Raw genomic sequence first — 27,250 nt, 5'->3', positions numbered from 1 at the left:
AATGAATAAGGATTAAATATACTTTTGCTCTAAACGTATAATCGAAATTTAGAATTAGTCTTTTTAAAATTTTACATTAATTTAGTTCTTCATCTTTTGAAATATGTGGATTTAGTCATTTTAATCCAAATTTTGTTAAATACGTTTGCAACATTTAATAAAATTTGGTTAAAAGAATTAAATCCACGCATTTTTAAAGATAAATGACTAAATTAATTTAAAATTTTGAAGAATGACTAATTTCAAATTTCACTGAAAATTAAGAATTTAAAAACATATTTAACCCAAATAAATATAAGAGAATTTAAATTGAATGAAAAAGAAAATAAGTAGGTCAGAAATAGAATAAAGTCCTGATATTATTAAGTGTTGCTTATAATATTTGGTGTTTTCATTAGATATGTCTAAGAATATAATATGATAGAATTAGGTAAGATGCTCCTGCAAATTATGGTGAAAAGGGATTAATATACATCTTAGGATTTGAGAAATTGGAACTAGCTCTCAAAACTTTGACAACTACTCAATCATTTGGAGGAACAAATTCAAATGTTTATGTTTGAAGCGTCTAAAGTGTAAATCGTAAAATCATATATTATTTGAAAAGTGTAAATATGTTAACACTGTTCCTATTCACAATTCCACGTTAAATTGCTCATTTATTTCTTATTTTTATTTAAATAATTCAATTCGATTCGTATATTGTTAAAATATTCAATGTTGTTTCTCTCTAAATTAACACTGACTAACTTAAATTGTTGTCTGTTTCTTCTACTTATCTAAATTATTTAGTTCGATTAATTTAGTTTTGAAATGTTCAATTTAAATATGAAAAAGAACTTGCAATGTTTTTTTCTATGTCTAAATTAATACTATATATCTTATTATGAAATTAGACGAAAGAATGACATTAAATATTTTACAATAAAAAAACCAAGTTAAATAATTTAACTGAATCTATATATAAATAATTTGTTTTGTCTACATAATTATTATTTCAGTTTTATCTTTTTTAATATAATTATTTATTAAATATTTAAAAATTAAAAATAATTTTTACACATTTTCTTCAAAATTCTATATAATTTTTTCTTTATTTTTTTCTAATTTTTCATATTTCATTCGTTCATTTCAATTTATTTTTAATAATTAAAAATTTCTTTTATATATTAATTTAACAATATTATAACATTATAATATAAATACAATATCGTATATATCGTATTTATAATTAATAATATTATAATATTATTATCAATTAGTCGATGATATTATAATATTATTATTAATTATAAATACATTATTTATAGACAATATATTTTTCTTTATGTTTTTATGATAGTTTTATTAACATGAATTAAAATATAAAAAGAATTTCTAAAAAATAAATTAAAATTTAGTTTAATTAGTTAGATAGTTTTTATTTTTGTCTTTTTTGTTTAACTGTCAATTTGATTTTTAATTTTAAAAAGATAATTTATAAAATTTTTTAATTAAATATTATTAAATTTATTAATACAGTTATTTTTATTTATAATTTTTATTATTAAATTTTAATATAAATATAAATATTTAATATTTTGTAAGTCATTTTAATTAATATATATATATATATATATATATATATATATATATTTATTTGTTTTTTGTAAAGGAATCGTTAAAGTTTAAGACTCAATTGACCTACTTTTATTAAAATCGGGTATCACACACATCCAAAAAAATGGATAAAATTTTACTAATTAAATCTTTTAGCTGCAAATCAAAGGGATTCAGAGAGTGAAAGCTGCAAACTTGTTTCGCCGCTTAAAATCTGTGGTACCGTTATTTCCCTAACTCCCAAAACCTAATTGCCGGTAACGTGTTTCCTCTTCCGACGGATATATGGCACCGGCGCGAGGTTAAGCAATTCGTTCCAAACGTATTCACCTTTATGTTTGTTTGTCCCAATTCATGGTTAATTATTGATGATACTGAAGTAATTGTGTATTTTGGGACAGAGCTTCCGGGGTTTTACTATGATCCTGAGAAGAACAGATATTTCCCCATCAAAGGCCCCATTCCCGGCTCTTCTTCTAAGCCCAAGAACCCTACTCCCAATGCACCCCAAACCCCTTCCAATCAGGTATTTATAGTGTTAGTGAAACCTTAATAATGTTTTGTATGTCTTATTAGGGTTATACATGAGTGCTTGAGAATATAACTTAAAATGTGAATGATTTTAGTTAAAGCAGAGTGGTAGGAGTTGTTGTAGGAAGCTCAGAAACAGGACCTTGTCGAAGCTGCTTCAGGCTAGAGAGTTGGATGGTCGCCATGTCATTTACTCTCATTATTGCAAATGTAACTTTGCCGAGGAATACGGGAAAATTCAAGCATCTAAACCTGTGGTGCGAATGACTTTGTCTTCATTTTCTCTGCGGTTCAGCCTTCCGAGTTTTGAATCTAATCTAAAGATTGAATTTGCAGGTCTGGAGATACCGGGGAACAGATAAGATCGGTGTTTGTGCTTTGGAACACTTGCGCGTTGATGTGCAGACGTTGCAGGGGCAAACTGAAACTGATGTTTTATTGACGGGCAGCATAAATGGCTCCTTGAGGTAACTAGTGTCTTTTTTTGTGCGCGCGCATTTTCTAGTTTGTTGTTGTGCTTGCTCTGTATTCTGTAATGTAACTACTTGATTGGGAGAATCTCTATTCTTTAACCTTTCTGACTGAACCATGTCATTTTTAATTGTTAAATGAATGTAAATACGCCTTATTAGTTGTTTCTAACTATTATCTAAGTTAAATATCCTCTTTCACTTCATCTATTAGGTCACGATACTGTTAAGTAGGAGGTAAGGGTTTTAAATGTTGCCGCTACAGCAGTGCTATGTGTTGATTCTCAAAAAGTCCTTTGAACAGAGACATTAGGGCTCTTTAGGGGGCTACTTCTGGGATTTTTAATGTTCATAAATGAAATCGTCAGCTGTAATAGTAGTGAAAATGATTAAGAAGTCACCTTGGATTTAGAAGATGATAATTGTTGATTCTCATCCAAGAAACTTCTATTAGCCTTTTGTTGGTATTGGTTGTATGATTTGTTTAAGACACCTATGTCTTTTTATTGTGCATTATGAATGTCATTAATTTTGAGTATTTTCTTTTATCATTTCTAATAATTTATAATATAACATGCTATATATAGCTTTTGAAATAGAAGCTATCCTGTATGCCATTAGTTTTTAGAAACTGCTACCTTCCTAATAGTATGAGTAACAGTCATCATGATTGCTTGCCCTAATCAATTCGTGTGTATCTTTTCTCTTGACATCAAATTATTCATTATTTTTTTCATTTTACTTTAATATTCTTTTGCAACATTGCCCTATTACTCTAATTGATACTGATATCAACTTCTCTGAATATTTTATCAGTACTTTGATGATCCTGCATTTGAACCTGGATGTTGATTGTTCTTTGTTTGATTCTTGTTCACATTGATGCAGAATGTGGATTACTGTTTTCTAGTTGATTTTTAAACTTTTATTTGCAGTTTTTCTGAAGTTGGAGGGGTTGGACAATATTTTGATGACGGGACAAAATGGATGGCAGATTGTTTGAGGAATTATGTTAAAGGGAAAACATTTGAGCATGATGAAGTGCATAAGCCAGTTTTCAGACCTAATCGAGCTGCATTGCTTATGCCCTCCAGAATATCTTGTATAAGGTTGGGTCCAAAGTGCTCTCCTCAGGCAGAGAATGATGGTTCTCTTGCAGGACGTGTTTTGTATCCTTTTGATGTTTTTTGGTAATTGCTCTGTAAGCATTATATAGTAATGTAATATATATGGTCAAAACTAGAGCATGTAGTCCTATGACCTTCAATTAACTTCTAATCTTGATCATCCATGCAACATTGTATTACCAAGATTAGCTATAAGGTATTTGACATGTTAAATCCTATCATGATTGTTGGAACAATGTGTTCCATTTTTTCAATTAAAATTGATCTTGAATTGAAAGATCTTAACATGAAAATAGATTTACTACACTGGGATCAGAAACGTCAGGTGGATCAGTTTATACTCTTGGTCTTCTTGAACCATTAAATCTTGGACCAGGTATACTGAACACATGGAGCGGACTTGAGGAAATTGCTTCTTTCAGATGTACCCTTTGGACAGCAGAATATGATTATAATAGACACCGGGCTGTAATTGGTAAGGGACATGTTGCTCTTCATATTTTCTCACATATATACACAAGGACATGCATTATGGCACATAATGTTAAATTTAGATACAGATACTGTTAGTGTTAACTTGTGGCCTTGCTGATTTGTTATGTTTTAGGTTCCCTCATTAGCACTTTCCTATATAGATTGCAAGTTTCCAACCAGTTGAGTTTTTTATTATATCCAAAAGCTATAGGTGGTAATGGATAAATAACTTTGGGCCGTAATATGCACCCAAATTTTTGTCAACAGTTTAGCAAGGATTTTGGATTGTTGAGAGACTATGTTTGCTTCTGTTCACTGCACAGATTTATAATGTTTTTGTAATTTTATTCCCATTTGTGTATTTCTAATATGTTAAGTCTCGTCACTGTTTGATTTCCGCTTAGAAAATTTAGCTACATAGAATGATGTTGTCTAGCCTGTATCATATGGTTGTGAATGTTCTGTTTTGTTTTTTTAGTTCTGTCTCTTGTCTTCAGTTTGTGTCTGTTTTTGTCACATTAAGAGAATGAAATATGTGCCACAGGGAGTGGTATGGTAAGTCTTGGTAATTCACGAACAGAACAGTTGTCTCTTCCAAGAGAATATCTGAACAAACTTTTAGACATTACAATTTCCTCCCTTGTAATTTTTGTCCAATTTTTTGCAAGATGTTTATTGGTGTTCTATATCTTTATTAGGTACAAATTTAGGAGGTGCTTCAGTGGATCTGGAAACAAGGATGGAAACATGGTTTTTACGTTGTAAAAGTGATGTTTTTGCACAACAAATTATTAATTCTGTAAGTTATCCCTTTTTATTTTAATAAGTTAGCAAGTTACTCTTTTTAAAATTCTGCCCGGGACATTTTCTTTCAATCAAATATATAATTAAATTGAAGAAAAGATGAAATTTTCATCATGTCTTTATAAATGAAAATGTTCTTGTAAATTTAACTATCACATTCATGAATATGAACCGAAAATTTACCTTTTGTACTATTCTTATTAAACACACTTGAAATAAATCAGATTTATTTAATTGTTTATTACTCATTTTGCAAAAGACATAATAGTGATAAGGTTCACAAGGAAATGCTATGCTTGATGTTTGGAAAAAAAGGAATAGCAACTAGATACCACATTTACTTAAAAGGTGATGTCCTTTCCATCAGATGTTTACGGGGAGTACGAGTCCCACTTGTTTTTGTAATTTGTTTGGTCTTATATCTAGATCAGAAATACGGAGACTAGCATAATGAGATCTGTATGAGAGCAGCATTCAATTTAATTAGTTGTCAAAAGTTTACATATTATGCTTCATCCTGTAACTTTTTTTTACGGTATATATAATTATAATTAACCCCATTAGTTAAAACTGTATATGTTAGGTAAAATAGAAAGGCAAGTAAGAGTCTAGGAAACAGTTGTTTTGTTTTGGGAATTATGATTGTAACTGCAGTCCGTAATTGAACATCTGGGAGTTAGTTTGAATAAGTTACATTTTGGAGTTTTATTACACTGACGATCCTATTTATTTATTTGTTCTGGGAAATATCTTATCCTCTGATTTACTTCTATTCCTTCTTTCCTGTCTTTAATTTTCTTTAGAATTAGTTTTGCAGAGGGACTTGGGAGTTTTATTACATTGATGATCTTCTTTATTTGTCTGTTTGTGTTCTTTTCTATTTTCATTGTTTAGGAAATATGTTATCCCCTGGTTTATTTTTATTCTTTCTTTTCTGTCTTTAATAAAAAAAAATATTTTATGTAGAGCGAAATGTGATATATGTTGAATGCTGTCATTTTTTTTGTTTCATATTTTCTTAAAAAATCACTGTGATATCCTTTGTGCATATTATGTGGTTACTATTCTCAATATATTTTCTTATTGTTGTTGCAGGGAAATGTGATTTTATGCGGGCTTAGAAATGGGGCCATTGTGACTGCAGATTTTCGTGAGAGAAGAGAAAGTCTTTCTGATAGACTTATTACCCATCGAATACCATATAATTCAGATACGAAAGTTGGAAGTTCTAAAAAGGAATGGTTCAAGGTATTTTTTTGTTATGGAAATTAGAATTGAGCAGAGGCGAGAGAACTAGAAGATTCAAAAAACAACAAAGTATATCTAAGAAAAATGAAGTGAAAACTAAGATTTCCCATTGTGTGCCAAATGATGTATGTATGCTTGCTCATACTTTCAAAAGCTCATCTACTCCTGACATAACATCTTTTCTTTGATTTTTGAATTCATCTTTAGAGAGTAGTAGTTTCACGGCACCCAATTTTAACATTATCTCTATGTAGCTTAAATTTTTTTATATGAATCTCTTAGGTTTACAGGGAATTGTTATTGTCTCTTTGCTATTAGAAGTTGAAGAATTTATTTAAAATTTACTGTCTTGATCAGCAAGTACATGTCTCATTTGGCAATTGCTTGCATCATTAAGCAAACTAATTAATTGATGATTGTCATGGTACATTACTTTTGCTTTCATTATATCTGGAACAATATTGGGTAGTGGTACCATTAAAGCAAACTAATTAATTAATCATGGCTCAAATGAATATTTTACTCAAATTTGAGCAATTCTGTTGATAAAACCTTAAAAAGGAGGAATAATCAACTAAACAGTAGAAATTAAAAGCATTATAGGCTAAGTTACAATTTGGGTAAAAGATTGGATGAACTATATCTTTGTAAACAAGTTCTTGAATGACTTTTACATGTTTCAGTAGTTTTCCAATTTTCTTGTTTAAAAATTGAATTTTTTTTTTCATTATTTAGTTATTATTTCTTGTTAATATTTCCCTCTGTTTTATGTGAAACAGTTTAAGTTCCTGTGCAAATTTATTTTTTATACGGACTAATTATTTCTTGTATTATTTTCAAAACTTGTTCTTGTATGTCTAATGATCCACTTTATGATTCTCGTTAAACTATTAGCTTTATCTATTGTTGACATGCTTATGTTTGAACCTAATTGCAGCTCAAAGGAGACATATATCCTTCCCATACAATTAGGATGCCTTCATCTATATCTTCGTTAGTCATCCTTTTTCCCTGTCAGTTGTCTACTTGACATGTATCTTCATTTGAATAATATTGACTTTTGACTATTTTCTGTAATTGATTTTGGGTTTGACTCTAGTTTGGTGTCACTTCAGTTTGATGAGCAGTACTTTGTAGCAAGCTCAATGGATGGATCGGTTAGTTCACTCTCCGGGAAAATTGTTACCTATATCATTCATGTCTGATTTTACGTTTAATATAATACCAAAATGTTGCAGCAGCATCTCATGATTGGCAGTTGCATGTATTTATTCCTCATTTAAATCGGAGAAAAATTATTTACATTTAGGTTATATTTGGACAAACTTCTTGATAAACACTTCTAGGAGAAAAGGAATACAAAGATATAATTAGTTTCTCCATGAGTTAAAATTAGTTTATATACAAGTTGGAAAAAAGAACTCGGAGAAATCATGAGAACTTTTATGAATTAACTTTGAAATGATGTAATTTTAGTTTATGGAGAATCTCATTGTTTTTCTTTTTATTTCTCTCCTAAAAGTTCTATTGGGGAAACTTGTCCAACCAAATCCTTAGTTTTCAGACTGTAACAAATCCTGTTTAATTGAATTTTCTTTTCGTGGGACATTTTATTTAGTTTATCCTCTAGATGTAGCATCACCTTGATATTATACAATGATCAATGAAGGCAATATATGTTATCAGAGCTTACAAGACAATGGGTGAAACTGTTGATTTATGTTATCTTGGCTGCCACCATTTCTTGCAGTCTGCATATCACGAGGGAAATTACTTAAACATAAATGTTCTTTTCCTTTTCAGATTAGGCTTTATGATCATCGTCTACTTCAGAGGGGTGCCGTTCAATGTTATGAAGGGCACGTGAATTCTCATACTCGTATACAACTTGGTGTCGACCCAGCTGAGAGATTTGTTATGTCAGGTGGGTGTTGTTTCAGTGATGTTCTTTATTTTGCATTCTAGGTCTAAATATTTTGTCTGACATTTCAGGGGGAGAGGATTGCAAACTACGGTTATGGAGTCTCAAGTCTGGTGAATTGCTTTTTGAGGACAAGTTCTCTGATTCAATCCTCTCCACAATGTGCTATAAAACATACAGTAGTGAGGACGATAAGCTCTCATCCTTTCTTCTTTCACTTTTATAAATTCTACCATATTTTGTTTGTCAGCTGGTTGTTAATTTTAAAGTTGGTTGCTTAGGTTGTAAAGCAGAAGAGGAAAACCAATACAAGCGTGACTCCTCTCAGGGTGCATGGCTTGGATCACATGAAGGACTGTTTTATATGCGCTGGTGATGACTGTGAATGGCTCTGCAGGTACAGAACCTGAAGCTGTTGCTGAGCTACCCTATGCTCACGTGACCGAAGCTCATGTCTAATGCACACATCACGTGATCAAAACTTTGAGGTTTTAGTCTGCTGCTGATGCCCTATGGAAAATGGAAAATAGTCCCTTTCTGAATCAGGGTGGTCTTGGGTGTAAGTAAGAATAGGGTAACCAGTAGCTGCTTGTAAATATGTGCTCTCATGGCAAAAATCCCTGTTAAAGGGTCTTTTGGGGTTAAAGCTGATACTAGCAGCAACCACATAATAGCAGAGATGGCCAATGCTTTGTAGAACAAACACAGTAGGAAAGATAAGCCAAAAAGAAAAAGAAAAGCATTGTGCAGCGAATGGCTTTTTAGCACCAAAAGTTTCTGGTTGACGTTGTGCCTCTACTTTGAGAACCATCATACGCAGGCCAGCCTTAGTTGAGTTAGTGGCCAACATGGTATTGTTAGATAGTGGTTAAAAACTTTTCATATTTATTTTGCTTTTAGAAATTGAAATCAAATGGGTTGAATTGGAAGATCTAAGTAAAGTAGAAAACCTCATTTACATGCTTCTGTTTTCTCTTTCAAGAATGATGACTGAGTAAAAATATTCACAAACAATTTTCGATTTTTAAACTGTAATCAAGCAAACCGTATACTTTGTATGTGCTTAAATACGTTTAATTCCTACAGTTTGTTGTAAGTACTTTTTTTCTTCAAATTTAAAATTGCTTGTTTAATACGTGAGGTAGGTTGTGTTTTAGTAAAAATGTAAAATTAAATTAGGTTTTCGTATAAATAATTTGTAATCTTCAAGTTATTTTAGGTGGACAGAAGACTGAAAAGTTGAATTTTAAAAATTTAACGAGCAAAAATACACTTCAATTATGAAGTAAAAAAGTATTTATGTGAAAAGTATATTTAAATAAGATTTTAACTTTAAATTCATGAATAAAAAAAAAGATAGTAGAGTTCAAAACTTTTTATACTACCGAGAAGTACATTCATATTAATACATTTTAGAAAATTTTTTACATATGAAGTTTTAAAATTTAGATTTAGCTTTAATTAAAACTTTAAAAACTTTGCTTGCATATGAACAAAAATCCTCAAAACTAATATATGAATTATCACCTGCTTATATACACTATTTAATTATATCACTAGTCAAGGTTAAAATCTCCTCAACATTCCGCTTATGTAAGTATTAAATGTTTACAAATTTATATTAAGAACTTGGTAATGGATGATGTAACAAATCTAATTACCGCAATAAGTTTTGAAATTGAGGTGATTATTATTTTAAAAAATAGAAAGATTAAAGTAAAGAGATTTGAAGAAAAAAATTGTGAATAATTTGATGAATGTAATAAAAAAAATATTTTAATAGATTAAAAAGTAAAATTACAGTCTATGGTTAAAATTAATATAAAATAATATTTAATTAGTTAACATTAATTTAAAATAAAATCTGCATACTTAGTTTTTAAATAAATAAAAATTAGTCGGAGAAATTCCTATTATCAGTATTATTATAATAATACTAATTATTAAAATTTTAAAGGACGAATAAAGAAGTGTTATTTTTGTAAATGCACTCAAGTAAATCTTCTCATTTTAGAGATCATTTTATCTTTGTCTCCCCCTTTTAAGTATAAGTAAATATTCTCATTTTAGAGATCATTTTGGCTTTTAAGTATATATGTGTAAATAATGCAAATTCCTAAAAACAAACACACTTGTCACTCTCTCATCATTCTTGCCAACCGTAATTTTCTGAAAACAAACACACCCTTTATATGATCTTAGAATGTAAAGTTTAGTTTAACTTTAAAATCTAATTTATAAGATGTGAAATATCCTTTGTTTATATGCCCTTTTATCAAAAGTGATAAAATTACATGGATAAAACGTGTTTTAACTGGCTGCTGGTTTGATAATTAATATATCATTATATATATTTTGTTGAAAGTTATTATATTATTTTCCTGTCTTATATTATAAAAATAAAACGTTTATTATCGACTTTCAGAATTCGTCGATAATAATCGTAATCCGAAACTCAATCGGAGTTTGATGAGTTAAGACGGTCTCAGTGGATTAAAACTGAGATCTGTGATAAGTGTTTTTGTAGACTTGTATTAATTCAGATTAGATTATTTATATATCAACCTTTGTTCAGATTTAGCTATTAATTTTGTATCCTATCTTTTATCCTTCTGTTGGTAAGTTTTGTTCCTTTTGGATTCAAACTATGATGAATACAGCTTTGTTTGGAGCTAGATTTAGCACTTCTTCTCAAGTTCTAGCATAATCATTTTTATGCTTACACAATAAATGAAAGAATGAACGTGTTAACTCTCAGTATTTTTTACCGATTGTGCGTACCTTTTACATATATAGAATTCAACAAAACTATTCCAAGTTGGTAGAACTAGGGTTATGATCATTGCTGGGGCTAACTATTAATTAATACCTCGTTACTCAAATCCCTCATCCACATATAATACATGAAGTTTAAATTAAAGGGTCTTGCTAACCAGTGTCCTAAGGATACTGGTTAAGAATAATTAATATACATTGGATTCTACAAAAGTACATAAATAAGTGTGATATTAAATAAAATCTGATCTAATAACAATTAATGCACCTTTATTTTATTTAAAGGACAAAAATACCCATAAATATTATACAAATGTGTTTAATATTTTTTTAATGTTCACAAATAAAATTTAAAAACCAATTAAATAATAAAATAACTATATTTTAATGTTGCTAAAAATTAAATATAATTAAACATAAGAAATTTTAAATTAACAGAAAAACCAACAAAAAGAATAGTGTTAAACATCTAAAAATTAAAAAAAAAAAAAACAACATAAGAAAGTTTAAAGTAGCATAAAAACCAACAAAAAAAATAGTGTTTGAACATCTAAAATTTTTACAAAAAAAAAATAATTAAAGTGTTAATTTGATATTTTATTGATTTTTTTTTTTGCTTTTTAGTAGAGATTTTAAAAATTTTAAAGTCTTTATTTTGTATCATAAAGTTATTGTTTAAAAATCTAAAAGGATATTTTTGTCTTTATAAAATTTGTTATGTGCATTTATACTATTTTAATTACTGTACTTAATTATTTTAGCTTTCTATGTAGAAATGATAATACCAATGCACATTAATTATTCCTTAACTAGTATCCTTAAGGCACTGGTTAGCATTCTCCTAAATTAAATTACTTTTGAAATAAGTATTTAGTATTTTTGTTTTGCCTATAAAATATGGGGCACATGTGATCACAAATCAGAATCAAAATTAATTTGACTGAGATTATCATGAAGGTTTGTTTTATATTTCTATGAATTAGATATTTTACAAAACTCCAAATTATGTGGTTTTAAAGGAAGTGAAAGTTTGTGATTTGTCAAGTAATTTCTATTATTTTAAAACATTTAAAAAAAGACTTTTGTAAAACTTTATTTATGATCAAAAGTAATTTAATGAAAAAAAAATATGAAATTTGAATTCTTAATAAGATTAAATGCTTCAAAGAAGAGTTCTATTGAGCATGGTTTTTTTTTTCCTCCCAAAGTAATAACAAAAAAAAATATGTATTGCATTCATTTTCAAATTATTTATACCAATTTAATTATTTTAACTTTGGAAGTAAAAATAATATAAGTCTAACATTATAAGCCTAATGAAGATAATTGTATTGATTAAATGAGACACGGTTAAACAAAGATTAGGGATTTGAATCTTACCGTAGATATTTTAATATTTTATACACCTTTAGTAATATTTTATTCTTTTGTTATCGGTTACTATAATCTGGACAGGTTTTCCATATATTATATGAGAGACATGATTTTCAAGATTTGTAAAGGATCAAATTAATATTTTATTTTAAAAAATTTAATTTAGATATTTAATTTCACACAATTAACTGTGTAAAATTCAATGAAAAAAAAGTTGGCTAATACTTTAAAACTATAATTTGGGCTTAAATATAGTTTAAGCAAGAATCGAGTTACAAAACTTTTTTAGTACCCCATAAGTATTTTAAATAGGAGAAACAACATTTTATCTCTCACTAAATAATTAATAGTGCATACGCATACGTAATGTGTACTATTTTACACTGCATGGCTAATAATCTTAACATTATATCTGTAATCAATTTTACTAAAGCATGAACGTGCCTCTATTTACTCTCAAGATTTTTTCACTTCTTACTTATGACTTAACCCTTTCTATCGATCTTACGGAACAAAATGAACATTTTAGATGAAGCTACAATGTTGATTATATGAATTTCATTAAAACATTGTTTTATGTATTAATTAATGTGATAACAAGAAGATAATGAAAAATACAACATCAATAAAATACGAGATTAACTTAAATATAATAAATTGACATTATTTTTAACTTTAAAACTTTAAAACAATAAATTTATCATCATTATTTTTATATAATGTTCACCTTTCTATTTTTATTCTATGTTACCAACGGTAACTAATTTTCTTTTAGAAGAAGAATCACAGAACACAACATTTACCCTTTTGAGAATTGAGAAGCCAAAAGAAAAAGAAAGCGAGATAAAATCTTGAAGGAAGATGAGGAAGAATTAAAAGGGAAATCTAAGTAACCAAATAAAGAAAACAGTCATGAAAAGGGAAAGCTGTGAAGGCACTTTGATAGCTTTTGTGAAAGCAAGATAACAGTTGTTTTGCTATCTTTCTGTTTGACAAAACATTCTGAAACCAGTATATAGTAGCCATGTATATGCTTAGCACAAAGCTTTTTGAGTTGAGTCTTTGGTAACAAATTAAAGCAACTAACTAAAGCGACAAAACAAAAGTGAAGGCAAAATCATGTCTCAGAGCCTACCCATATCTCTTTTAGCTTGCTTCTCCAACATCTACCTTCATGCATGTTCAGTGTTTTTAAGATAAAACAAAAGATTAAATGTGATGATGGGACACCAATGCAGTGAAAAATATATATTCAGCAATGAACTTGGTAAATGGTACTCCATCACATGCTTGCAATGTCAATGCTTTTCATTCCATAAACTGCTAAAAGATAATTTATGATAATTAATTAATTAATTGCAATGTGAGATTAGTGAATTTTGAATAAATGATGAGCAGAGAAAAAAGGAGGCATAATTAGGTAGTTTGGCAGTTTCATGTGATAAACAAAACCAGAAGGTACTATCAAGAGGAAACAGACACTGATTTATGCATATAAAAATGGATTTCAAAGGAAGGGGACAAAGGATACTATGGAAGTGTTGAGAAAATGATGAGGACATTTTAGGTAATTGAGGATGAAAGATATTGACCCTTCAAACACTGCTTTGCATCACAAATCCGTGTAACTTTTTCACGCAAAACAATGCTGAATCAGGGATGTTTCTGCATACTTTTTTTAACCCCAATTCCCCTTTCATTATTGTGTGCAATAAGCAACTCCTCGTCTTAAACAAAAGCCACATTCATTGTAACTTGAATCATTATGTCCGCTTTTATTCTTTCGATTATTACTGTCCAATACAAAACCTTTCTAACCAGAGTTAAGGGTATAGTATAGTATATTAATTCACAGTTCCATTTCCATGTCTCACATTTTCGTTTCTGTCCAATCCATAATACATCCACATACCTAAAAACAGAAAAGGTTGGATACCCTTTTTCAAATATGTATACAAGATGTCAAAACTAGCCTTCCTATTGAACAAATGCAGTTCTAAAAAGTACTCACTTTTATTCTTCCAATCTTCCTCTTTCAATTTGTAAAAGTCACTAAAAAAAATTGCAATTTGTCTTTCAGGAAGATGCGATTCTTACATGTTACCAGCAGAATACATTATTTACTTTATCGTGCACTCAATTTGCTAATTCAGAAAACCTAGTTTAGCCTCGTAAAGACTACTGAAAGGAGGATCCAGTGAAGATAAATTTGGATGTATTGGTTAAAAATGTTAGTGATTGAGAAAATATGATGATCATTCAGAAAAGAAGCAACCGTATATATACATATACATATATGAATATCATGATGACTAGATATAGAATCTCATGTACACATATCCTCATGATTAAATGATTGGTACGTGTGGTTCAGTTTCATGACAACAACATGAACTGAACTGCACTCACATATATATCAAACTGCATGTTTTTAATCCCTAGCTAGCTAACACCCCAATTCAATCCTTAGCAACTGGACAAAAATGAACAACAAAATAATAGTAATGATGATAAAAATAACAACGAAGACAACATAAACAACCTGGAAACAGCGAACCTCTAGGTTGGTAATCTTAATTTTTGTCTTGGGAGGTTCAACCCTGATGTTGAATATTCACCTGTTTGAAATGGGGTTTGGACCACTAGGCACTTCGTGCTCATTAGCATTGAAGATCTTGTTTTGCCATTTCAATGGAGGGCGTGGAGCTCGAGAGCTTCCTCTCTCAGGGCCCTTCGAGAGATCTTGTTTTGGTGTGGTTTCTGTGTTGAGATTCTGTGAGGTTCCTTCTCTAGCTGAAGCTGCTACCATGGTGTTTCTCTTCTTTACACCGTCTTTTATGGAAGCTAAAGTGGATAAGCTGCGATCTGGGACGGGCATGGCAAAGTGAAATGCTAAGAGCAAAGAGAACAAGAGGGTCACCATGGAAGTGGTAGAGGGAAAAGCTGCATCACCAGCCATGCAAAACGAAGAGCCTTCTACAAATCATCCAAGAAGTGTGAACAGCTTATTAGGTTGTGAAGCAACAAATTAAGAGGTTGAGTTGAGAGTACAACGTATGTGAATGTTTTTAAAGGTGGAAGATGATTTTTGTGGAGAAGATATGTAGGTTGTAGGGTTTTGTTGTATTGTAATGATAAAGAAGTTCAACTCAGAGAAAGAGAAAGAGAAAGAGAGTCCTGAAATATGAAAAGAGGAAAGGGGAGATTGGTGAGCTTCTCCTTTGACGGTGTGTTAATTGATTGTTAGGTACATAGCTTTATCAATATCTTCTGTCTTATTGAGCAAGGAAAACTAAAATACAGATTAAGATTTATAGAGACTCTACGTACTCTGATACGTTAAACAATGAGATTTAAACCTAACTCAAACCCTATAAATCAACTTATATTATCCATGATTATATACATAAATTGATCTTAATCTTTAATTGATGTGAGACTTCCAACACGTATAAGTTGTGTGTAAAAAAGACTTCTAAGACAAGTAATATATACTTTGGTGATTTTTTTATGCTTGAAAGAGACTAATCTTTCTCTATTCACACACAGAAAAATTAATTGTTTAACTGAGAGGAATATTAGTGTTAATTAACAATAAGAAGGTTGAGGCAAAAGTGGGATCCATATATAGTGTAACTTTTTTGGTTGAGAAAAAAGTGTGTGTGAAACACAAGACTCTAAAGGGAGAAAACTTGGTCAGAAGGAAAGAGAGTCCCCCACACACATTACTGAGTTAAAGAAACGTTTGAATTGTGGGAAAAGACAGAGAAAAGATCAGAGAAAGAAGAAATATCAATATTTATGGTGAATGATGAGTTGTTACATATTAAACTCTATATCTGGTAAGATGGTAATAATTAATAGTTGTCATTTCTTCCACAGCAAAGCTCCTCATAATTAATATCTAGGATATTTTTAAGAACTTCTGGATATTCATAGATACATATATATCCACGAATTTTGTGAAAAGAAAATTAAATTTATTATAAAATGTAGTTAATTTATACTTTTTTGTTTTTTAAACTTTAACAATAATTTAAAAATTGTACCGTAAATATAATAAATTAGAAAGAATTCATGGGTAATTTTTTTTTTATGGTTTAATTTAAAGTAAATATTGTATGTAAGTTAAGGATATTTAAGCGTTATTCTATAAAGGTAACAAGTATATAAGTTTAGCTTACTCTATTGGGAAAATAGGTTTAAAATTTTCACATCTATTTTATATTAATCACTGATTTGATATTCATATATTTGGGGTGCCAAATTTAAGCATTTTATTCTACAAAAATTTATGACCTTTGATCTAGGTGTGAAGGGATTTTTTTTTTTTTTTGTAAAAAATAATTGAACACATTGCATATTTATAACAGTTTATGAACATTATTTAATTAATTGAGTTAGAACTTCTACAATTTCACATACTTTAGAACTTTTAATTTACAATTTTACATTAACTAAATACATATGTCATGCTAAAACTTGACCAAGCTTGCTCTAAGGTGTGTATTAAGCTATCTTAATTACAAACATATAGAAGTGTTTATAAGACTTTAACATTGTTCATTTTATAAACTTTATAAACAAAGTTTATCAAAATTGAGATGTATATAGATTTTAAAAAGTCTAAATTTAATGATGGAAAAAGTAATTTTTCCCAACATGAGTTTGGTGGGAAATTTAACAGTGTTTTGGTGTATAGGAATTTGTGTATTATTCGTGAAGTTTGGTTTTTTTTTTTTTTTTGTTCTTTCTTTTGGTTAGCAGATAGAAGTGTTATAAGAAGAGAACTTTAGAGGCCTGAGTTAGTTCCCAGCATTTAGAGTTTGGAAGGGTTGGAAAAAGAAAAACATCTCATTTCGACCTTCTGTTGTTACCCATTTGGCTAATAAATTTGAAAAGGGTAGAAAAAGGATGTGAAAAAGTAATACGTGCGTTAAAAACAACGCCAAAAGTGAAGCTCATTTACAAAAGTAAAATCTATTTATCATGTATTTTGTAAACTATTTAATGACTTTGAGAAATACATGTTGTTTGTGAACATCATAATTAACAGTTCATACATATGAATTATAATGCTGAATGTTGTGTTACACTTTTTGACAAAGTAATTATTCATATTTTTTCTAATTTAGCGGATATATTTGAAACTTTGGCCTAATAAACAAGTCATTCACGAATTATATAATGAAAAAAAAGTTGTTTGATATCATTTGACAACTTATATAAAAGTAAAATAATTATATAAATATCTTTATATAATTTATTTGGATGATAGTTTATTTGGTTAGGGTTTGGCAGAGGAAAAACTCTGAAGAAGGTTTTGATGGTTTTGTGGTTAGATATATAGGTATATATGAGTAAAAATAATAGTAATGATGATAATAAATAAGAGAATAAAGTAAACAGTGGGTAAAAGGAAAGCTGTGAAAGCACTTTGGATAGCTTTTGTGAAAGCAGGGAAGCAGTTCTTTAGTTATCTTTTTGGTTTGACAAACATTCTCTACCGATATATACTCACAAACCATTATTTTTGGTTTGAGTGATGCTATCAAATCAAAAACTTAAGGCAAAAACATTCTCTTTAATTACCTCTTTCTTCTAACTCCAACATATATTATATACTCAGATTAATTAATTATCAACCAAGAAAATCTGAACTGAAGGACTGAAAATAATACACAGTATCTGATGCTATCCCATGTATACTCTATTTATACACACTAACACAAAAAAGTCCTATAACGTCACCCATATAACGTCTGTCTAGAAAAAGTCCCACGTTAAAAATGATCGGTGGCATTTTTGTAAATTATTTGACTTTTTTAACGTCTGCCCATTCCAACACAGACGTAATTTAACGTCTGACCCACAGTACCCCGACGTTATGTAAAAATTAACGTCTGAGCTCTCTGCCCCCGACTTAATTTAACGTCTGACCTACTCTGCCCCGACTTAATTTAACGTCTGACCCCCTCTACACCGACATTAAGTAACGTCTGACCACACAGCCCCGACGTCAATTTTTGGGTTTTCTCTACGCGAAACGCATAAACCCTAATTGTTTCGTCGCGCCACCAATTTTTCGGGAAGCTTCTTCGTCGGCAACCACCATTCCGAGCTCCTCCAAGTAATTTTTGAACGTTTTTCACCACCAAAGTTGTTGGGATTTGATTATGGATTGATTTTAGGCGTTTTGAACCGAATATTTTCCGTTTTCATCCTCATTTGCAGTGTTTCGCGATCCTTCCCGTCGGTGACCGTTATTCCGACCTCCTCTAGGTGAGTTTCGAACATTTTTCACCACAAACTAGTTGGTATTTGATTGTGGATTGATTTTAGGCGTTTTCAACCAAATATTATATGTTTTCATCTCCATTTGCATCGTTTTGAGATTATTTTGCTTGTTATCTCTTTTTCATTGTATGTATGTAATTGCTTGTATTTTTTTATTTGCAATTATAATTTTTATCTTAGACTTTTTTTTTTAGTTTTTTTGGCCTATTTCTTTTTTTAATTGAATTTTTATAATAATATTTGTAAAATTACGAAATAAAATTATATTTATTGTTATTTGTAAAATTGGACTAATTGTATTTGATTTTTTAATATTATTGTTGCATTAATTTTTATTTTATGTATGTAGATTTATTATAGATTCATTGTGGACCAAGGTCGATCTGCCGTATATGGATCCATTGAACCTCAAACCATTCAACCTTCGGGAAACTCACATGACCACATCAAACTTTATTTGCAAACATGGATGGTTGAGTCAAATAGAGAGATCTACTTTGCGCCATACATTGATGCGTATGTTTTTTTTCTAGTAATATTTTATGAAGTATTATTAATTATTTCTGCTAAGTACTTGTGATTGACGGTAGGTATCATTGGCAACTATGTACCATCATTCCAAGACAATGCACGGTTGTATGGTTTTATTTATGCAATAGGAAGATTCCATCTGCTTTGAAAAACATGTTACAAGAGTAAGTATTAATTTTTTTCAATAACCTATGTATCTACTTAGTTATAAAAACTAACATATGTTTTATGTTTCCAAAATTTCATTAGAATTGTGAGTAAGCCTAGAGGCCAACAACTTAAAGTATTATATTCAAAGGTTAGAACTCATTTAGTTTAAAGTTATTAAATTTTGTATGTCAACTTATGACTTTGATATGTGTTTATTTTATTTGTAATGTTTAGTGTAACAAGCAAGTAGATTAATGGGAATTGTGTATATTAGTTTAGAATATATGTTAAAACTTAAGTGTTATTAGATATAACTGTAACTCCATAATTGTGCTGAAATTATTATGAAACTGTTCTGGAAATTTGTTGATTTTCAGGTGTGGGAATGTTGTAAAAACAACCAAATTAAAAAAAATAGAGCAGATTGACGTCTGGTGGTGCTCTGACAGACGTTGTTTAACGTCTGAGCTTACTGTGGCCGACGTTATTTAACGTCTGTCAGAGCCCAACAGAAGTCAAATTGCTCTGTTTTTTGGTTCCATTTAGCGTGAAAATTGACGTCTGCTGCTTTTGGCCCCGACGTTGGATAACGTCGGACCCCTATTGCCCCGACGTTAAGTGACGTCTGTTTTGTTTTCCGACGTTATTTTAACGTCACCCAGTACGACGTCGGTGTTTGAGCAGACGTCAAAAGTCGAAAATATCGGACGTTAAAAGACTTTTTTGTGTTAGTGACAACCTTCTCTTATTGAATTGGAGACGATTAAAAACTGCTTGTTTCCCCCTAATGAAGCCTTTAATATTGATTTACAAAATCTTCATTTAATATATTCTTGAACACCATCTATATTAGTAACCATGGTTGCTTACACGAAAATGTTTCACTAATGGCCTAACGTTTTAGCTACCAAAGAAAATTGGTTACTAAAGATTAGTTATTAAGATTTTTGCTACTAAAAAAATTTGTTTATAAATTAATCTTTAATTAATTAGTGACCAATTTAGCAAACAATTATAATGTTTTATTCATAATATATAGTGACTATTTCAGTAATCAATCATTTTTTATTTTGTAGAGTGATATCTAAACTAGTTGGTCATTATAGTAATTAACAACTTTTGGTCATTAAAATTGTAATTATTAAAGTCTAACGGGTTTTTATCCATGAGAGAATTGATTGAAGAGACACAACACTAATGAGAACTGGATCTAACTTACATAAGAGATTGATACCAACTTTGTTATAACTTAAAACCTTAAGATAATAAATTTATGAGTCTTATAGCTTTTATGGTATTCAACTTTATCATTTTTATCCAATATAGAACTCAAATTCACATTTAAATTTTCAATCAAGTCATCTTTACAAAATTTGTCGTTCTAAAAGGACAATGGACAAGAAAGAAATAAATAAAAAAAATCTTAAATTAAGCTAACATCAATTTATACACTAAGTTTGTAGTTTTCTTTTTTAACTACTCTAAATATTAATATAAGTTTGTCTTACTTTATAAAGAAGTTCAAATATTTTACATTCCTTGTTTTCTTCTTCTACTATCTATACATATATATTGAAATTTATATAAATTTACTTTCTTTCTAACATTGATTGTTCATGGTTTTTAATCTTGTCTATCGTAGTTCGAGGTCAATTCTACAACTAATTACTAGTAATTATGAAAACTAAATTTTCAATTTTATCGAATAGTGTCATAGTACATGGTTTCCAATGAAGTTTCTATGGAACAATACTCTATTTATAATGTACATTTTTTACTTAGGTTATGTATGTATAACTATTATTAGAATTTTGCATATTTCGATGGATTTTTTATAAGAAAAAAAAAACTACTTCAAGTTTTTCTTACATTTTGATATGTCTAGTTGGGTAATAGATTTTGTTTTTTGGAGCGTGAAACTAAATCAGAACATCTTTTTATTCGTGACTGTTTTGTATAAGGGTTAGAACATCTATTAAGTATTCTGTTTAATTTAATTTACTTTTTACTGATAAAAAAACAGTTGGGTAATAGATTAAGCACTTTCTGTAATAAAATGGTTTAAGCAGCATTTGGTTTGAGGACCCAGCAATAAGGTATTGGAAGTTATGTTGCAAGAAAAGAACTGCAAATGTGTTTCATCTCACAGAACAAAAAGACAACAAGTTATGATAACAAATTTGTAATCTTTGCAGCTTTGGTCCAAAATTTGAAATCATGATCAAAGCAGCCAATACTTTCCAAAATTAAAATACTGCTCATCTTCTAAACAACCAAAGCAAATGCCACCCAATAATTACAATAAATCTCTCTCAATATACTGTTATCTTAAAAAATGTGTGGCTTCATTTTATTTATGCACTGGATATGATTAAAGCCTGTTTATGGTTTTGGTTTTCCTTCTAAATTCTTTTTACTGTATACATATTTTCTAAATATTTTACTGTATACAAATATTTAAGAATAATTAACTGATTATAGTGACTTTTGTTAGCACAGAAAGTTAGATGACCAATAAATATTTATTATTATTTTAAAAGGATTGTGTAACAAATTTCAATTCTTGCTATCAATATAACTAATTTATAAGATATTTTGTACTAATTCTAGATTATACAAAATATTTCTCGATAGACTAATTCATTAATCTGTCGTACTCTTTCTCTCTTTCAGTAGATTAGGGTTCTCAACACGAATCAGAGTATATATATGTCTAAAATAGTGTGTTAAAAATATTTTCATATATTTGACTCAAATCAAGTTATAAAATCACGTTGAGTAGGTTAATTTTCACATAATCTTTAACATGGTGAGAAAATATTTGAGAGTATAAAATTGATAGAAAAATTTGCAAGCATAACTTTGAAAGCCTTTTGCATCAAATAGAAATCTTTATTGCTATCCTTGTAAAATAAAAATACTTGAATATGTTAAGTATAAAGAGGTGGGAGGTTCACCGAAAAATATAACATTAGACTTCAGTCCAATCACATAAGATATTGATATTAATACTATTGTCAACTCAAAACTTTAAAGACAATAAATTTATGAATATTTATTTTTATATAATATTTTACTTTCTTATTTTTATTCGATATAAAACTTAGATTCATATTTGAATTAATATAAAATTTACTTCAAAATACCACTTTTCTAAAACTAATTTACAGATACTCCTTCAAATATATATTCATGAATCTTTAAATTATGTGGGGTTCGTCCCCTTAGTATTCATGACTAGCTTCTGCCCACATGCCTTCAGTGTCTACAGAATATTATGAGTCTTGAGGATACACACACCTTTTTGTTTGTCTTCTATAAATTTTTTAAAAAGAAAATTATTTTCCTACCTTCCTCTTGAATACATGAAACTTATTTACCTTATTGTCATGATCACAACATTCAAATATTAAACTCAAAAGTTTTACTCACCTAATGATATTTAGGTTTTTTACATGATTTGGAGTTGATTTTGCATGGTTGTTGGTGCTGCATTCCCTTTTACACGAACATGGCCAACTTCTTCTGCATTACACTTAACTATATATGGTCTTCTCCAAACATCATGAGATGGTGTCAAAACCAGGAACATCATGATGCATATCTGCTTCAGCTAGAGAACCCAATTTGCACAAACTACAAAAGATCTAAGTAGACAATGCTGTAATCATCAAACACGATCTTCAATGTTCGTGTGCATCAAGTTTGGTCCAAACCACGCTCATTTCCACCATTCTTTGAATCATTTTACCTAAACAAATAGATTTTTTTTTTCTTCCTTCTTTTGTGAGCCATTTACAAAGGGTTTAGTTTGGAGTGGTAGGGCTTCAAAGTAGATTAGTTCATAATTGGTGTCTATTCATATTTTTGTTTGACGCTGAAAACTTGATCATGTACATTCAACACGAAGATATATTTTGTATGTGAGATTCTACTTCAAGTAATGATTATGTTTAGATATATAATTGCTGCTTTTCAGAATCGCCATCATATTATTGTGCCCCATTCTATCCATCAATGAATCATGCATACGTCTTTTTGTTTCTTCCAATTCACCCTTTTTCATAAATTAATTTTGTATATAATTTTTCGTGTTTGACATCTTCAAAATATATTGATAATATGCTATTATGTTTTCTCACAAGTTTTCTTTATGCAAACAAATTTTCTGGATTGGATATTATAAATATGGAAAATTTTAATTATGTTTAACCGTGATATATGCTAATCCCAGATCCATATTTAAGCTATATGTATAATAATACCTATATACTCACAGTTAAGTAATAAAATTTGAACATAACTAGTACTTTATTCATCATTGCAAATGCTTTTGAATATAAGCTATTAATCAATTTTAATCCTTAAAAAGGTAGTGGTCCTCCTACTACACAGGCTTTAATTAGATTTTACCATATGATCAAATTATTTAAATAATTATATGAGTATAGGTTATTTCTGTCTTTGTCTGTTAAGGACACCTGATGTGAACGTACTGCTCCAATCCAAACTAAAACACTAACATTAATATTAGTATTTGAAATCTGAACAGTAAGGAAACTGAAAATTTATGCGATAATTAAAATTTAATTAAATTTTACAAAAATAAATCAACGGTAAAAAGGTTATAGTTAAAAGTAAGTTTTTAAGTCTAATTCAATCTCACAAAATCAGTTTATAAGATAATAATTATACTACTTATATATTATGAATTGGTCTTATATCTATTTTCAACGCAAAACTTCCAAATTTCAACAGTGAACTTTTCGTATTAGACACGGCAAAGTAACAAAAACGAACAAGGGGTTAGAAAAAAAAAATGCAGAAATGAGAGATCTAACCAACTCAACTTCCATTTATAAGAAAATGGTATCCAAAAAGAAGAGGTAGGAAGTAGTTTTGGTTTAACTTAATCCTGAAAAATAGTTTATAGAATAAAATTTACGTGTATTATCAGATTTTCTTTTCTTTTTGGAAGTGTCACATCCATTTATGAAAAGAAAAACGAGGGTGGTTGTCATTAACTGTGAATTTCTGAAAATATGATATCGTTTTCTCTGCAACTGGCATGGTACCAATTGTCTCCTTCTTTCAAAACTCAACCAAACAATTACAACTTCACTCTTTCTCTCTTTAGTTATAAATATCAAATCCATTGTCTCCTTCCTCAATTTATTTTAGGAGAGAGTTTAATTTTCTATGCTGTAATTTTTTTTAATTAGCTCATAAAAATTGGGTTTTGGAACTCTTAAAAAATTATTTGTGCAAAATAAGTATATTAGGTCGGTTCTAAAGTGCATATTAGATCGGTTTCACAACCAATCTAATATACACTCAGCGGCGGATTTTAATGAGGGCAGGGAGGTGTCCTGGCCTCCCAAAATTTTAATTTTTTTTTAATTTATAATATATATATATATATATATATATATATATTTAAAATTTATTAAATTATAGGTAGTATATTTTAAAAATGGATGAAATTAAATTATGTATTTTTCTATTTATTTTATAAAGCACAATACATAGTGTTAATATATAATAAAACATAAAATTAAATATAATAAAGAATAAAAATATTTAGGCTTAATTTTTTTGGACCCTCGTTTTGTCAAAAATTGATTATACAATAATGTTAATTACACAAACAAAGCAAAATATCCATATTAAGAGTTTCAATTTTAATAAAAAAGTCATTGATCTGTTTTAAAAAATTTAACGAAATTTATCGTAAAAGATCAAATTGTATCAATTTTTCAATAATTGAGATCAAATTGAAACTAAAAAAACTGTAAGACCAATTTAACATTTTTAAACCAAAACATGAATAAAAAGAGTAATTAAACCAAATATTTTTTAAGATAATTTTTATTTTCTTTCTCATTATCTTTTAGTTCTTCACAAATTGTAATAATTTCTCACTCTAATATTGTAATCATTTCTTTCATATATTTTCTTTCTGTTCTTGAAGAAAAAAAAAAGTTAAAAACAAACTCATTATTTTTGCTCTCATTTCTCATTTATCGCATCCTTTCTTGTCTCTTGTCTCAATAACGAAAAACATTATTTTTTATCTCATGAGCTTTTTTTATATTCATTTTTTTTATGAATATAGAAGAAAAATAAATAATGTATTATACGTTTTTTCATAACCGATTTTTAATTATGACTTGATTATAATATATTTTTATTTTAATAATTATGTGTCTCAATTATAAAAAAAATACTATGATAAATTATTTTTTAATGTTATTTACAAAAGAAAAGTATATTGATAAATAATAAAAGAATAAATTCATTTTTTAAAAGTGATAAAAAAGAAACTATTGATGAAAAGAAGATAAAATCTATTTTTTCACATATTTTGAAGCATTAGACTAATTATCAATTCAGTTAGAGAATTTATTTCTTAAAGCATTATACTAATGATCGAATTTAATAATCTCAAAATTATATTATTTTGGCCCCTCCAACATTTGTTGCCAAGATCCGCCACTGTATACACCGATGTAATATGTCGAAGACATATTAGATTGGTTCCAAAACAACCGATTTAATATCTTTTATTGAAAAGAAAAAAAAAATTTAAAAGTGACCATACAAAGAGATAAACGAGAAACGAACCACCGAAGATCATCGACAAATCACCACATACCAACACTAACGAAACACCAAATGAACCACCATGTTGTACTAATGCTTACTTTTAATTAAAGTTTAATTATTTATTTGATTTTTGTTTTCATTTGAAAATATTAAGGTGGTTGTTTATTTTTGATTTTTTTTTGAAAAGTTAATTAAATTTGATTCTTTTTTTTATTTTTTTAAAACGGATAAAAAAAATTCATTTTTTTTTTAAATCGACCAAATTAAAACTAATAATAATTTTGAGGATTAATTTGATATTTTTAACGAGAAACATAAATTAGTACAAAATTTATCTATATATATACACCAATTTGTGATTGAATAATAGATTGCACACATTTTTTAAACTACATATAAATTGAGTTAAATAATAAAACTTACAATAAGATGATGTTTTTCTGAAGAAGAAAAAAGTAGTGACATTGGCAAAATTCATCTCCAGTGATGGCGTATAGTACACAATTAGATAAACTTAAATTTACTGTATCTTCTTTTAAATGATTGACGATATTTGAATATACATTTTTAAATTTAAATGAAATTAATCCAAACTTGTATATACATAAGACAATTACTAAATTTATGAAAATTGGTAAAAAAAATACCTCAATGAAAATTAATCATCAACAAAATTAATTAATATTTTGTGCCGATAAAACATAATTACAAAATATAAGAAATAAAAATAAATAAATTTTATTTAATAATAACCAAACATGTACATATCTATACTAAAATAAATTATAATACTTACTATACTATAAACACATACATTGGGGTTATTATAATTAGGGTTATTTTTTCATTAACATCGAACTGTTTTCCTTTTTCATTTAGTGTAAAGTTGTACGTTTAGTTGCAACCTCATATTAACAATGGTGGAAGTTGTTGTTCATATTACTTAGACATACACGAAATATTTTATTAAGTAAATTACAGTGAAACTTTTTCTTTAATTATTTTCATCTTCCATTTAATGAAAAGTTTAATTTGATCTTGCTTCTTCTTTTTTTAACTTTTCATATAATTAAAGTTTAATATTGTCAATTTGGAGATTTTTCGTTTTTAAAATTGCTGCAATCCAATTCCAATTGAAATTAACAACCAACGTTAATATTATTATGTATATATATTTTATATTTATTGTTAAAAATTTAAATAATATTTTGTCCCCATCAACTCTTCTATTGTTGAAAACAATTCTATTTCTTTGTTTCTAAATGTTCCAAACAACACAAATTCACACACATTTTCCAGATTTTATTTCCTTAACATTAACACTTAGATGCGGTACAATGCTG

At 28.6% G+C, this 27,250-nt stretch overlaps 1 protein-coding gene across 2 annotated transcripts; it reads left to right on the top strand.

Annotated features, from left to right (window-relative positions):
• Positions 1-1,713: 1,713 nt before the first annotated feature.
• On the top strand, positions 1,714-9,103 carry LOC114164740 (Transducin/WD40 repeat-like superfamily protein). 2 transcript variants are annotated; one of them, XM_028049496.2, is made up of 13 exons: positions 1,714-1,900; positions 2,001-2,125; positions 2,255-2,387; positions 2,467-2,597; positions 3,536-3,769; positions 4,024-4,202; positions 4,900-5,000; positions 6,101-6,253; positions 7,191-7,246; positions 7,353-7,410; positions 8,057-8,177; positions 8,246-8,356; positions 8,456-9,103. In XM_028049496.2, exons 2-13 carry the CDS (start codon positions 2,019-2,021, stop codon positions 8,548-8,550), a joined length of 1,479 nt encoding a protein of 492 aa, XP_027905297.2. In that variant the 5' UTR covers positions 1,714-1,900; positions 2,001-2,018; the 3' UTR covers positions 8,551-9,103. The 2 variants fall into 2 exon arrangements, with proteins under 2 accessions (XP_027905297.2, XP_027905296.1); XM_028049495.2 differs by having other exon boundaries at positions 2,226-2,387.
• Positions 9,104-27,250: the final 18,147 nt, after the last annotated feature.

Source organism: Vigna unguiculata, chromosome 9, assembly GCF_037176805.1.
Source record: "Vigna unguiculata cultivar grain cowpea cultivar isolate G323 ecotype 2 chromosome 9, ASM3717680v1, whole genome shotgun sequence".
NCBI classification, from domain to species: Eukaryota; Viridiplantae; Streptophyta; class Magnoliopsida; order Fabales; family Fabaceae; genus Vigna; species Vigna unguiculata.
The sequence above is the reverse complement of the archived record's forward strand: the minus strand, read 5'-3'. Positions and strand labels throughout refer to the sequence as shown.

What these genes read in the sequence shown, in the direction of transcription:
- LOC114164740 (XM_028049495.2), top strand. An exon ending in ATGCCTTCATCTATATCTTC is followed by an intron (nt 7,247 to 7,352) that starts GTTAGTCATCCT and finishes GTTTGACTCTAG; the next exon opens with TTTGGTGTCACTTCAGTTTG. An exon ending in CAAGCTCAATGGATGGATCG is followed by an intron (nt 7,411 to 8,056) that starts GTTAGTTCACTC and finishes TTTCCTTTTCAG; the next exon opens with ATTAGGCTTTATGATCATCG.